Consider the following 16,220-nt stretch of genomic DNA (forward strand, 5'->3'; position numbering starts at 1 on the left):
AGTTACGGCTAATGTCACTGTGAATTGAAGTCAGTGTTTATTTCAGGCATCTCTTGGACGTGGGAGGGGGGGAGTACATTTCTCCCACACCCTCCCCCCCCCCCCCCCCCCCCCGTGGAAGCTTCAGCTCTCACCCCAAAAATTTGATGAATTGTCACATTAACTTGGGGGTCATCCATAAATGAGGTCACGCTTTTTTGATGATTTTTACCTTCCCCCTCCACTCCGTCACACTTCCTTCACAAAAAGCCAGACCCCCCCCCCCTAAAATGACATCACACCTCAGCCTACAACCCCCCCCCCCCCCCTTAAAATTGCAGTTGAATTTTTTTTTTTTTAAACATCGATATTTTTCCAAAATCTTGTCAGAACTCTGTCAAAATAGAGTATTTTAATCAATTCTATTATTTATTAAAACAGTTTCTAAAATGCAAAATAACGTCTAAAAATCGTTTTCTAACATTGCTTTTTTTATAATGCAAAAGTGTGACCCCCCCCCCCCCCCCTCATCACACACCGTCACAAAATTACGGACTCCCCCCTACGAGTGTGACGTCATTTATGGACGACCCCATTGATGGCCATTGTGACATCTTTAGAGTTATAGGGTGGAGGTCTAGCGTTATAATAATATATTTATTATATTATAAATTATATGGTGACGAGAGAGGGGTGGTAGTTAAAAATGTGCAAAATCTTAGAACAAATAAATGGGCATTGCATATTGCATAGGGACTACCCCTAATTTTGAAACAACCTTTCGGTAAAGTCTGTCGTCAAGGAAACTTTTACTTACTCCCAGAATTCCTCGCTTGATGGAACCGACCTGTTGCTCTTGGTAAACAAAAATTCACTTCCGTTCCTCAAGATTACATCACCAGTTTTGTTGAAAAACGAATCCCGGCTCAAGTTACCTAGAAAGGCCACTGCCGTCTGGTTTTTCGCGCCCCGGAAGTCCGTGCATCTGTCCGTGTTCCATGAGTTGTCGCAGCTGGCCCACGGCAACACGGACCGGAAGGACATAAACAGATAGTACACGATCCAGGCGACGATGACGTTGTAGTAAATACACACGATGGCGGTACAGCACAGCATACCCACCCCAACACCTGCACGATAAAAAAAATTAGATTGTCTTTAGGTTTCAATATTTACTAATTGTTTGTATTCTTGGGAGAATGTTTACACCGGTGTCCGATAATAGAATCTTCTTTTTAAAAAAAGGGGTGTTAGATTACTGGTAGTTAACTAAATAAATACACACATGGCTGGCTAATGTTCCTAATCCCAACCCTGGTCCTACCGTCGAGATTACAATACTACTAACAACCCAACACCCCTTTTTTTAAAGAAGATTCCATTATCGGACACCGGTATCTATAATTAATCTTTTGTTCGCTGGTATAACGGTCTTGTCCAATCCTGATCAACCCCGCCAAAAAGTACACGCCCGAAAGGTTAAGCCCAGACACTTTATTGGCAACTCAAATTTATATTTATTGCATACACAAACTTAATTGTTATGGCGTAAAGTACCAAAAATACAGACCTGTTTATGCAAATTATTAATGGCATTTTCCAATTTTACCCCTCTTCAAAAAAAATCTAAAAGTACAAGTTTCATTATATCCTCTTTTTTATGATCTTTTTTTTTTTGGTAGACGGAGGGGGGGGGGGGGGTAACTGGTGCCGGGGCTTAACTAGACAATCTATTCTCGAATAGTCATTTTCTGCCAAGGTAAACGTAATCAGGGCCATGGCTAGGCTCACGATTATGATAGCTAAATCAGCTAAAAATAGCTTCGAACCAGGGGCGGAACTACCATACCGCCAGACCCCGCAATGCGGGGGGGGCCCAAGACGTTTAGGGGCCCAGTTCCGATCAAAAAGCAATGATTTTTTTTTTCAAAAAATATGTTTTTCATGCATCTTGAAAGTGGTTTTGTAAAAAAAAAAAAAAAACAGGTCTACTATAGCAGAGATTGTTGCGTAGAAAAATATTTTAAAATCTACAAGAGCTATAGTTTGAAAGGTAGGTAAACATTCACACTACTTGCATGACTTACTGCCCTTCTTTAAAATAGGGATGCCCACGAAGCTCATTTTAATAGTTTTGTACTATGTAAATTAAAAAGCAATTGATTCTCTGAATTGCTACTTAAATAAGACGTACTATACAATAGTATAGCTATAAAAATCAATGTTTACAAAATTGATATTATAAAAGCCAAAAATGAAAAAAATAAACATAACGCGAGAAACCATTCACGAATCAACCTAACGTCTTTATTATATTTTTGACCAGTATGGTTCGGATACTAATAACTCAATATTAGTTTGGACTAAATTTTTTCTGGTTTGTTCTCTCAGAATGGTTATATATTGCAATGAAGTAGACTAATTAACTCATAATAGATTATATATATATATATATATATATATATATATATATATATATATATATAGGGGGGGCCCTAGTTTTTTCTTTGCGGGGGAGCCTTTGATTTCTAGTTCCGCCACTGCTTCGAACGTGGCCTTCCTAGCAATCATTGTAAAGGCTTCTCTAGCATTATCTGAAAACACTCCACATGGCTTTTGATCTTACTATAGTCATCTATATATATAAAGCAAAGTGGTCAAGTGCCCGATAGGGCACTTCCCGGCGCCGCAGGCGCGTCAAATTTGGCACGATGGTGCCTTCGGGCGATAGAACACGAAGGCCGGTGACGGTTGGCCGAAAAGCCTACGGGGAGGGGTCAAAACTGACCTCGACTGACCGGCGCCTTATATGGGCTATATTACGAAAAAAAATTTCCTCCGACGACCCCCCTTGAAATTTTGTGAGGTGGTAGGAGAACGCCTTGGGGTGTCACAAAAAACTCGCCATGTCCGGGAAAATTCGTTAAATGGGTCAAAACTGACCAGTCGTATTTCCCTATATAATCTTTGTATTTTATGGGAAAAACAGAGGGTGATTTCAAAACGGATTTTAGGGCACTTACCGTCTTTACATCTGGCTAATTTTTTGCATGCTCTTAGGTAAATGGCTTGACCTTTAGGGAAAACTGTCGGTTTCACTCAAAGCCCTCGACGAGGGCTAAAAAGTGACCTCGAGTGAAATTCTCTTTATATGAGCTCTATTACGAAAAAATTTCCTCCGACGACCCCCCTTGAAATTTTGTGAGGTGGTAGGAGAACGCCTTGGGGTGTCACAAAAAACTCGCCATGTCCGGGAAAATTCGTTAAATGGGTCAAAACTGACCAGTCGTATTTCCCTATATTATCTTTGTATTTTACGGAAAAAACAGAGGGTAATTTGAAAACGGATTTTAGGACACTTACCCTCTTTACATCTGACTATTTTTTTGTATACACCTCAAAAGCTGACTACGCCGTATGGAAAACTGTTGGTCAGACTTATAGCCCTCTCAGAGGGCTAAAAATGACCGCGAGTGAAATTCTCATTATACAAGATTTGGTCATTTGGTCTTTGAACAGGGGAGGTAACTTTTTAATGTAATAATTTTTAAATATTTTGTATACTCTTTTTAAGAAAAAAACAAAAATCATAAAGTATAGCATTGTTTTAAATAAATATTTTGTTGCGAATTAAGTTTTGCATTAAACTGTAATGTATAAATTAATTGCGATAGTAATTTATTATAATATTTGATTGATAATATTAAGAAAACACCTGCAGTTCTAATAACCGTACAAGTAATAAGTTTGCGAATATTCCATTGATATTTGCTTACCATTACAATACACCACTGTAAAAATTTAGGCCCTAAGCATTTAATATAGCAGCCAATCACCTATTAATTAATCATTCAATTCCCCAACTTTTTTGAAAACCTAAGCGAAGCTAGGCAGTATGCCTAGTTTTATATAAGGTCAATTTCACTTCATGAAATACACCCACCAGAAGGATCAGCAATTGGTCTTTGCCAAAAAAAAAAACACGGAGAAAGATGCAAATTATGCATTTTCTACCTTTTTTTTTTTAAATACACACTGGCAATAGCTAACGAAAATGCACAGATAATTGTGTTAAAAAGAAACAATAGAAAAATTATTAATTTGATTATTTTACTCACCTTTGAAAAGGGGGACAACTTTCCAGATAGCAACAGGACTCAAGCTGGAGAACTGACCGATGGTCACCTCCAGGAAAAACAAAGGCAGCCCGCACAGGGCTAGGAAGAGGCAGTAGGGAATCAGGAAGGCGCCTGGGGATAGAGTGCCTGGTTAATCAACGATAGATGGTCAAAGTATTGCTTTCCTTGATACAACGTAAGGGAGTTTTCTTCTGTGTGCTAAGTATGTTTCCAACATCATACATTCATACATATAGTTATGCCCGAACATAGTGATGGGTGTGTGTGTGGGGGGGGGCAGTGTTTCTTCCAGACCTTTTTCTCCGTTAGACTTTCTTCTGGGGGGGGGGAGCGGACACTATTAAATGTATATATTTATCTATATAAATTCCATTTCGTTTGGTGGGGGGGGCGGTAGATTTTTTTCGAAGAAATGCCTGGAAGAAACTCTGGTGGGGGGGGGGGGGTGGAGTTTAGATTTCAGGTTCAAAAACAAAAATGAGGTATTTTTATCTCATTGTTATAACTAAATTCGCTTTTTTATCATCATATATTCAATACGGTATAGACACTGTATTTCACACAAAAAAATGCTCATCATTTTCTCATTAAGCCAACGTCAGCGAACTGTAGACCATACAGCACAATTTTCGTTCATAATAAGATCAATATGGTATGCGAACATATTTTGTGCTCATTGTCCATATATCATATGTGAGCTGTATAGCACGATTGTGTTCTTCACTGTGCCTGTATGTAACTAGCGTGTAATATGTTAAACCGCTCATATGGTGGGTGGGTTGTGGTTGTATGTAAACACTCTGCTTTGTGACTGGAATGAAATACCAAATGACATAAAGATTAACTTTAATACAACTGAGTTCCCATTCAAAATGTAAATCATAATTTGTCCTCTTAATACCAAGAACATATTACAGTTCCAAAAATAAACAACGCGAATCAACGTCACGTGATAATTATATTATGTTTTAGTCCGCGCATTTTAAACAATAATTTGATGAGAAAACACGAAATTTGTGCTGTATACAAAGAGCTCAATTAGCGACAGTACAATTCGCAACGCCACGAAGGTCAAGTATCCCATAGTTTATTGTTCTCATCTTCGTCCTATAGGCTATTACCTTGACCTTTGTCCATTAGAAATTTGCTGACCTCAATTCTACAGGACAAATATCCATTTAAAGAAAGTCTATTGGGTTCAAGATAAGTGAAGAATCAGTGGCGACACTATAATGTCGGGTGACGCCACTGATTCTTCACTTATCTTGAACCCAATAGACTTTCTTTAAATGGATATATATAATATATATATATATATATATATATATATATATATATATATATATATATATATATATATATATATATAGGCCCCCAATGATATACTAAAACGTGGTCTCAAATCAATGCAGGATGGTGTCACCCTGTCCCTAAAGATAAATAATAAATTTAATAAGCTATTAATATTAAGCTAGCAACAAAAACAGATTGGCGTAGGTGATGTCACTCGGGGCGGTCCACCCCACCCCGTCTTGTGACACCCCCCATCCCCCGCCTAGTGACGCTGCTGTGCAGGACAAATCTACTGCCCCTACTCTCATGACCACGGAGGTGTAGGCTGCTAAAGGATGGAAGTCATTGTTATAAAGGCCCTGCTTAAGATAAGAAACTGATGTATTAAACATATGGGACGTTTTACTTTGTTTTCAACTAAGCTTAGAAGTTAGAGAATTTTTTTTATTGTATTTTTCTTTTTTTTTTCGGGGGGGGGGGGGGGGTAGAACATACATACGTGCGCATGCGCGCGGACGCAAGCACACTATGCATCTTGGTAAACATTATTTAAATTGACTTCTTAAATATTCAGACTGTGTTGTTCTGATATTTGTATTAAAATAACGCCACTATTGATTTATCAATGTCTTGTTTTTCTTTACTTACGGTACATTTTATGCGTCATCCCCCCAGTTTATACTCTATTTGCTTGTAAAATACTTGGTATTGAAAATAACTTTTTGTATAATTATGATATTTTTAGAAATATCTATCACAGATTATCGCAGAGCAAAGAAAAATAAGTCAGTTAATTTTTTTAGAGATTAAAAAAAAAATGCATCGATATCTAAAAATAGATATAGGTTAAGGTTAATCTATTTGAGCAGCCTGCACTGGATATTTGACCCGTAGCACCCCGCTATCTGGGTTAATATGCTAGTAATGTCGTAAACAGTCGAGTACTAAATCCCTCTATATCTGCTGGCGTATTTACTTATCTTATTTACCCAGACGAATGTGCGACCAAGGCCGGGTTAACTCGTAAGCAAAATATGCAAAAACAGAGCAGCGGTTTTCATGCCAGGTCTGCGGGCCGCTGTCGGCCCTTCTTGTCGTTTAAATAAATTTTATATATATATATATATATATATATATATATATATATATATATATATATATATATATATATATATATATATTGTTATAATGGTATACTTAAAGTTATTAATTCTAGAAATTAGTCAACTGTGTGAATTTCAATTAGGACATAGTTAACTGTGCGATATTAATGGAACAATGGACCGAACAGACGTTAACTTAAATGCGACAATTTCGCTAAAACCACATGCTCGAATGCCGTTTGTCCTAAAATTAATGTTATACACAATCCAGTAGAAGTTTCAATAACACCATAGCATTTCTGGCAAACGTCCGGTTAATTAGTGTTCAAAGGTCAGAGCCGCTCCCCCTGCCCCTACCACCGAGAAAAAAGTCTGAAAGAAACACTGCCGCTCAGGTATGACAGACTTGAGTGTAAACAGCAACAGAGAATTGTAATAGCATATGGCATAAAAGTATACGATCAGAGAATCTAAAGAGGTTGTTACGATCGACCTTTCTTCCAACAAACACGTTTGTAGGCAATGTTCAACCTTTATTGCGCTTGTCCTTTTTATCTTTACACAACACGCCCTCGTACCTAGCAGCTACCAACCGTCCCCCTTACAATCATTCACTCCAGGTTTTATACCTGCATTCGACCCTGGGATAACAATACATAAACACGCCGGGGTTAACTACACACTAGGGTAAACTTAACCAGTGTTTCTTCCAGGTATCTCTTCGAGGAGGGGGGTGGGCTTCGCACCCCCCCCCCCGAAGAAAGTCTACCACCCCCCCCCCCCCCCCCGAACGAAATGAAATTTATATAGAAAACATACTTTTACCAGTGTCCGCCCCCTCCCCCCCCCCCTCCGAAAATATCAGGTCCCCCCTTGAAGAAAAAAGTCTGGAAGAAACACTCAACTCGCACACGCACTCTCCCATAATTTCTAGACTATTCTAGCCTATTTCTATCTAACCTACAAATGACCCGTAACAGTTGTTCTGTACACATGTGATCTACGTGTTCTATAACACATAAACGCCAAGGACCTACTTTACCACTATCGAATGTTTGGTTTGAAAAGAAATACATGACTAGGTTGGGCGGAGCGGATCCCATAATCAAGACTCATATTTACAGGTTAAAGGTACGCATTAATTTGATACAAAAAGTATTGAAACCCTCAACACCTTCTGCCTATGCTTTAGTTCGTGACAGAGTGCTCATGATTGTCTAACCAGGTTGCAGTGTTTCTTTCAGACTTTTTTCTGGGGGGGGGGGGGGGGCCACTTGATGTTTTCGGGGGGGGGGGCGGTCAACATTTTCCGGGGGGGTGGGGCGGACACTGCTAAAAGTATGTTTTCTATATAAATTCCATGTCGTTCGGGGGAGGGGGGGGGGGGGGGGGTGGGCGGTAGACTTTTTTCAGCTCCGCCCTCCCCCCTGAAGAGATGCATGGAAGAAACTTTACCAGGTTGTGAACTCCCCCCCCCCCCCCCCAGACACCTTCTGGTTGTTATCTCAATACGTTATATTTAACCACAGTGTCTGTCTGCGCTCATCTACGACTACAAAGAGTATATTTATATATGTTTAAATACTTATTCATCGAAGCAAATGGAAGAATCTGAATCTGTAAAAGTAAGATTAGAGTTGTTTGCTTAAAGTGAGGTAAAAATTAAATATAAAACATTTTTTTAATGAGAATGAGGTTGTTAACTTCCATGAGGTCAAAATAATTTTGGGGTATTTTTGTCGTCTTCCCGTGTGGGAATGCGTGGCCTAGCGGTAGAGCGCTATAGTGCTAACTCAAAGGTCAAAGTCGCGAGTTCGAATCCGGGTTCCAGTCGGTAGAGTTCACCCAGTTCTGTTGGGTACCGAATTCACGTTAGGTAAAGTGAAGGCGGCTGGGTATGTTGCTGATCACACTACCCCACTTCATACGCCAAGGTCACAGAAACAAGTTGAACTCTACTTCATTTGCCCCTGGATCGTCAGGTTCGAAAAGGGAACTTTATTTTGCAGCCGTTACACAATACACATTTCTTTTCCCCAATACATTTAAAATTCCAAAAGATTTTTTGTTTGTTTACAAGCTTAGAGCACGTGAATCTGCTTTTTGACTTGTTAACACGGAACGTGTGTTGGCCTACTCACGTCCTAAGTGTTTAAATTGTCCATATTGTGAGAATTGCTTTGCGTTTTTGTACAACCACGCTTTTTAAAACACTAAAGTATTCTTTGTACGTCCATGTTCATAAAAGACAATTATACATTATCGTATTGAGATTTTTTAGAGGTTCTGTGAATATTTATCCTTTTTTTTATTTTTAAGATGAACAAAATACATTCCGCATTACGTTTTTCAAGCTTCCATCCCTTCCATTCAGCAACTTACTCACAAAATCGCAACCATCTTGCCCCGTCTCCCTTAGTACATGACGTCATTAATTTACATAGCATTCAGTTTCACTTCGGGCGCTGTTGTTTTGTGATGTTTATCTTTTCACTTTCTCGTATACGAAGTATAGAGAAAGTATTGTAATCGTGCAAAAAAAAAATCGAGATTTTTGCAAATCTCGACGTTTTACACCTCCCTGAGTCGGAAAAACATAATTTTAAAATCTTGTCCGTATGTCTGTGTGTGTGTATATGTGTGTGTATATGTGTGTGTGTCTGTCTGTGTGTTTCTGTGTGTCTGTGAACACGATAACTTGAGTACCGTAACAGCTAGGTTGATGAAATTTCATACATAAGTATTATATCAAATTTGTAGATCTGTATCAACTTTTCATGATTTCCGATAACCGGAAGTGGAAGTTTTTCTACTTTAAATTTTTCAAATGCCTATAATTTGAGTACTATTTCAGATAGATAAATGAAATTTCACATGTAAGCATTCATTTTCATTTAGGGCGCTGTTGTTTTGTTTATCTTTTTTAAACGAAACTTTCAAATCAAAGCCATATGGGTTAAAGAATGACAAAATACAACAGTGTAAACTACTAGAGAGTGTAACAAGTTTTGACATCAGCTACTTAAAGAGTAAATAAAAACAACGTTGACCCTCGACAACAACCTGTTATGTTATTGTTAAGTCATGTATAAAAACACAAAAATACTCAAAGATAAAACTATGCAATCACAAAAAAGATAAGCCTTCCTTACGCTATAAGATTAACATTACTATAACCTAAGTATTAGGAAGGCACGCTAAAAGTACATTGAAGAGTATTTTTTTTTCAAAAACAATTAACAAGTCAACACACTGTTGTGTTCAGTGTAGGTCCCCCTATAGATAGTCTGTTGTTCCATCTTTATATCTAATGTCAGACATACATACTGTCTACATACCATACATAAATATGTAGATCTACATATTAGATCCATACACATACATACGCACACACACACACATATATATATATATATATATATATATATATATATATATATATATATATATATATATATATATATATATATACATATATATATACATATATATATATATATATATATATATATATATATATATATATATATATATATATATATATATATATACAGAAATACATATACAGTGTATATATATACAGAAATACATATACAGTATATATATATATATATATATATATATATATATATATATATATATATATATATATATATATATATATATAGGCCAATATATATACATGTTTCTTTACACACATAATTACATTCACACACACCACACACACACACACACATATATATATATATATATATATATATATATATATATATATATAGTGGAGCTTTTGTTATTGCGACGCTTAAAATGTAAATATTGCTACATCTCAGGCCTGTTGTATTATTTTTTTACCCACAATGCAAACGAAAACCGCTTGGCCTAGTTTTGGATTCCTGGAGCAGCTTGACCTGACCTTGACATACTAGCCTTGTTTACATATTTTAGCAGAGTGTGTATCAGAGTGTGAAAATGTGTGCGATGTGTACTCTAAGTGTGTGTGGGTGCGTGTGAAGAGGGGGGTGGGGTTAACGGTAGTGTAAATGTCATTAAGCGGGTTCTTGAAGATAGCACTAAAGTTCATGTGTCTGTTTAGATACTTTAGCAATAATAGAATGTTTGTCTCTTTTTAGCAGTGCCTACAGCCTACGTGTGTCTAGTCTAGTCTAATACGGTTCATGTTGCATCATATTCATAACTACACTAGCTAGTAGTCTAGTCTAGTACGGTTTATGTTGTCATTCTACACTGGCTAGTCTAGTCTAGTCTAGTACGGTTCATATTGCATCATTTCTACACTGGCTAGTATAGTCTAGTCTAGTACACTTCAGCACGGCATATCTACATATTCAGAATTTCTGTAAGGTATTTTTAAAATCATTTTTGTTTTGGAGGGGATCGGGAAAGGGGTGCTCCCTCTAACCCTAAACCGCCCCTTCTCACACATTGAACGAAATTGATATACAAAATAAATACTTAAACCAGTGTCCGCCCCACCCCCCGAAATTAAATACACGTCCCACCTCCCCGGAATAAAACAGAAACACTGTACATATCACGCATTATTGACATTGCTCCGAAACACTACACATTGTGTCATAGTTACACTGTTTCGTAAAGACTAGTACAGTATATGTTTGCCCTTTCTAAATTGCCTTCAAGGAAGGGGGGGGAGGTATAATCTCACTGAAATCAGATCTGTTCAATATAACAATTTAGTGTGTGTGTGTGTGTGTTTGTTTTTGTGTGTCTGCTGATGTGAGTGTGTGTGTTTTTGTGTCTGTCGATGTGACCGTGTGTTTGTGTAGTAATCCAGCAGATAAGCCATACGAGACTGCAGTACAACTTGTGTACTAGCCTGCGGAAGGCCGTGTCACCCACATCTACCAAACGTGCACAACATAACCGCAGGCTAGTCCCGACCCCTGCGACTGCTCTCGTTTAACGAATGACACCAGCGTTCCAAGTTACGAACTGTGACGTCGGAACACATTTCGACGCTCGAGCAGATTTCCCATTATATCACCCCCATTTTACACGAGCGATAAACACGGAAAGGTCTGCCGTCAGTGAAGCAGAGGCAGCCGGAATGACGTGGGCCCCGCTTGAAAGAATGGCCCAGAAATGGTATCATTTGACCTTATATATTTTGTCCTGAGATCTTTTGTTCGTGATATCATTTCTCCTTAAGATCATTTGTCCTGAGATAATTTGTCCGTGAGATCTTTTGTCTGAGATCATTTATCCATGGTATCGTTTGTCCTGATATATTTTGTTCTGAGATCTTTTGTCCGTGATATCATTTGTCCTTAAGATCATTTGTCCTGAGATAATTTGTCCGTGAGATATTTTGTCTGCGATCATTTGTCCATGGTATCGTTTGCCCTGGTATTTTTTGTCCATGAGATAATTTGTCCTGAGATCATTTGTCCTGTCACCGTCCACACTTATGTCTTATGTCCTACAGGAACTGTTGTCCTCAGTCATGTCGTGTCCTATAGGAACTGTCCTAAAATTACTGACCGCAGTCATGTCCTGTACTACATGTACTGTCCGCAGTCATGTCTATGTCCTACATGAATACCCGCGGTCAAATCTTACATTATACCTTAACTTCCGCAGTAATGTCTTATGTCTTACAGGAACTGTTTGCAGACATGATCTACAAATCTGTCTGCAGTTATTACCTATGCACTAAAAGAACTGTTAGCTTTATGTCCTATGTTCTAAGAAAATTAAGTATTCTGCGTTTTATGTTTATTGTTTCTTAAGATGCGGGGACGGTATTTTCCGTTATATCACGAGTTCTCTTGAGTTTCTAAAGTTTTCCTCGTTTACGAGAGTTTCAAGAGTTTGTAAAGTCCACGTTGTTCCTATGACAAGGGGTGAAGGGCGGGTCATTCTGACACGGACAAACACGGAAAAATACAAACCGCTGGACAGGTAAACGTGCAGCTTCAATTAACTAAAATAAACTTAAACCGTTTCTTGTTTGTTTGTTTTTACTTTCTCGTATACGAAGTAGTGTATCTATATATATAATTCTCTTCTGGGATCAGTTAGAAAACAAGCTGCAAGCGCGCCTTTGCAGTCCCCTCTCTTCCTCTCTATCACTACCACCCCCACCCCACCCCCACATGATCTGGTGAGCGGTGTTCACTCTGTTTACATTTTACAATCATAGAGACGGGTTTGGTGACGGCTATTAGGGGCAGATAATTTAGTTTGAAACGATTTTAAACTTAGAGGAGGTAACTAAGAGGAGGCTGCTTTCACGTGCAGAGTTTCTACCAGGCATCTCTTCGGGGGGGCGAAGCCCCCCCCCCCCGAAAAAATTTTACCGCCCCCCCCCCCCTTGAACGAAATGAAATTTATATAATTTATATAGAAAATATATACTTTTAACAGTGTCCGCCCCCCCGAAGAAAGTCTACCGCCCCCCCGAAAATTTCAAGTGCCCCCCCCCGGAGAAAAAAGTCTGGAAGAAACACTGTTCACGTGGGGGGGGGGGTAGTGTTTTTAAGCAAATATTTTCAATGGCAGCATTGGTACTGTCGAATTCACAAATTATAAATTACTGAAAATTAGAAAAAAAAACAACTAAATAGCGGCGTATGATACGCAGCGGGTCGGCTCGTTGTAATTAATATAATTGTGCAAAAAAATCGAATCGAGATGTTTAGAAATCTCGACGCTTTACGCCCCATGAGCCTTTTTTTTTCTCGAGATTCTATTTTATTTTTAAAAAATTAAGTATTTAAAAATGGATTAAAAATCATGTCTATAATATCCCGAGTTGCAATCCTCCGCAGTGTTATATAAGAATATTCGATAAAGTTTAGGGGAGATCACTCGCGCTTTATTTTAATTTGTAGAAAATACTTTAATAATATGTATATTGTGATAGTGTGTTCTTGTTTTTTTTTTTTAAATCCACTGCAACTGTATTCAGCTTTAACAACAAAAAAAATTCGATTCTCCAATCCATTTTTATACAACTTGATTAAGGCAGCAATTAACTAATTAATTAAAGAACAACAATTGATTTTCTTACCTCCACCGCTTTTGTAACACAGGTACGGGAACCTCCAGATGTTCCCCAGCCCAACGGCATACCCGATGCAGGTTAAGATGAAGTCAAGCTTCCCTCCCCACCCTCCTCGTTCTACTTCCTCTTTCATCGTGGTTGTTTTCTCTCAGTCAAAACCTGTCGCACAAATGGGAGGGATCTTATATAGCAGCAGTTTAAAAAACTAGACTAGCCTAAGAGTACATGCACTAGTTTGTGGATGAATATGAATGTCGATGTCTTCTTCAAATAGCATAATGGTTCGAATAAATAAAGCAACAAATAATAAATAAGGTTTATTTTTTTAAACATGACTATTAAAACTTTATTTTAAAAAACATAAAACCGACAAAAAAAACCTAACTAAAATTAAATTGAAAGGAAGATCAATAAAAAAAACATTTAATTTAAAAAGAAGAAAAAATTTTAAGATAACAAAGTTTAAAAATTCTTTTTAAAAATATAATCTCTGATATAATCTTATGATTGAAAACTCTAAACCTTAAACAACAACAACTGCTTAAGCCAAGGGCAAATAAGTCATTCTCTAGAATTTTACCAAATACGTTGTTTGTGTTTAGTCCGAAATAGTGGCACTAGTTTTGTCTGCGTTCTAATCTGTCAATGAACTGTGCTGTTCTCGTGAACTGTAAGATAGATAACAAGTTAAGTTCCGCTTTCAGACTTAACGATCCATAGAGCAGAGGAAGTAGAGTCCAATGTGTTTCTTGACCTCGGAATATGAAGAGATTTGTGGTCAGCACTTGAGTTTGGACGGAGTGGTCTAGTGGTAGAGAGCTGGACTGCTAACCCGTAAGTCTAGAGTTCGAATCCGGGTTCAAGTAAGAGAACGTCCCTGAGTCCACCCAACTCTGATGGGTACCTAACTCACGTTAGGGAAAGTAAAGGCGGCTGGGCATAGTGCTGACCACACTATCTCTTCAAATGCCGAGGTCACAGAAACAAGTGAACTCTACTTCACTTGCCCCATAGACCGTCAGGTTTGAAAGGGAACTTTACTTTTATTTTTACTTGCGTTCGGATGTCGGTCCACAATGTCTCTTTCTGTACGATAGATCTATTGTGGGTTTTTAACATTGTGTTGTCCGTCATGAAATGCTCCTTGTCCGACATGGACATATATGTCAGTCGGTTGTCAAAGTTTCTTTCAGGCATCTCTTCTGTCATCCCCCCCCCCCCTCTCAACCCGAAGAAAAAAATTTATATAGAAAATATATACTTTTACCCGTGCCCCTCACACCCCCCTGGAAAATTTAGTCCACCCAACACCCCGCCCCCAAAATTTCAAGTACCCCTCCCCCTCCGGAGAAAAAAAAGTGAAAGAAACACTGCAACCTGTTATCTGTACTGGATTGCTGATATTGACCATCAGGAAAACATATGTTATGTTTTTTAAACGTATGTTTTGTTGTTATTTGTTCTAAAAAAACATATGTTTTGATGTCATTTATTTTCAAAAAACATATTTTTTGTTGTCATTTGTTCTAAAAAATATATGTTTTCTTGTCATTTGTTCTGAAAAAAAACATATATTTTATTGTTGTCATCTATTTTCAAAAAACATATTTTATTGTGTCATGTGTTCTCAAAAAACGTTAGTTTTATTGTTGTCATGTGTTCTCAAAAAGCATATTTTGTAGCTGTCATCTATTTTCAAAAAAAACATATTTTTTATTGTTGTCATTTGAATTAGATGCTGTGACGAGAAAACATAAGTTCTAAATTTTTAAAATTTAAATATATCATATTTACACTTACACATTCTAATATTTATTCCATTTAATTAAGATACGATTTTCAATATTCGAATCAGGTCGCAATTCTTTTCAATTAGATTGCAATTATTTTTTTAAAGCTGGTAATAGAAGTTTATAATTCCCGGCTACGAAACTTTGAATACTCCAATCGTTTACATTATGAATACTCCCTCAATAATTCATCCGTCACTAATTCCAATATACACAATGAAGGAGGGGAGGTAACTACTGACAAGATCCAACAAACTGAAGAAACGCCTCCAATGGTTAAATCTGAGTCCCTCGACCAATACCTTAATATCATTCTGCCTCGAAATTAACTCCAGCAACTGCGCTATTTATTGAAGCGTCCTCGGTGCAAAAAAAAAAATATAAAAAATCGCGCATGTATTCTATAATTAATAGCTATCTTTAAGACTAATTATAAATAATTTATTTATCCCCCATACTCCCTACGAAAAAAAAATATCCGGTTTAACATTGGGCCCATACATATTCCGGGTTTAAAACTACTCAGCAAAAAAAAAAAAAAAATTACATGAGCTTCCAAATCGTCAACACAAGCTGGCGTGTTTTAGTATGACCGGAAAGTAAAAAATTTCCTCGTCTGGCGGAATTTTCCACTGACATGACAAACGTGTTCCCCACATTTAAACACCGTATAGGGGAGGGGTGTAAATGTCAAAATCAATAGGCGATCTCTGACACAAGTACTTCGACAGGCTGGCTGAATTATTGGCCTGTAAGAGACATGCTAGTTCGTATTAGAAACTTCTTTAGTGTGCATTAGCCAGCTGAATCAGCAGAGTTTCTTCCAGGCATCTGTTCGGGTGGGCTCCGCCCCCCCCCCGAACGAGATGGG

At 37.7% G+C, this 16,220-nt stretch overlaps 1 protein-coding gene across 2 annotated transcripts in view; it reads right to left on the reverse strand.

The window, feature by feature from the left end:
- The window catches only part of LOC131940924 (sodium- and chloride-dependent glycine transporter 2-like), a 58,968-nt gene that overhangs the window by 13,868 nt on the left and 28,880 nt on the right, over nt 1-16,220 (reverse strand). For both annotated transcript variants that reach the window (XM_059299845.1, XM_059299843.1), the window contains exons 2-4: nt 13,566-13,718; nt 4,098-4,229; nt 797-1,109 (exon numbers count right to left, since the gene is read on the reverse strand). In XM_059299845.1, the coding sequence (XP_059155828.1) occupies nt 797-1,109; nt 4,098-4,229; nt 13,566-13,692 (572 nt within the window). In that variant the 5' untranslated portion in view covers nt 13,693-13,718. The remainder of the gene's footprint in view (nt 1-796; nt 1,110-4,097; nt 4,230-13,565; nt 13,719-16,220) is intronic.

This window comes from Physella acuta, unplaced genomic scaffold (genome assembly GCF_028476545.2).
Source record: "Physella acuta isolate Inbredline_101_S28 unplaced genomic scaffold, ASM2847654v3 ptg000335l, whole genome shotgun sequence".
Lineage (NCBI taxonomy): Eukaryota > Metazoa > Mollusca > Gastropoda > Physidae > Physella > Physella acuta.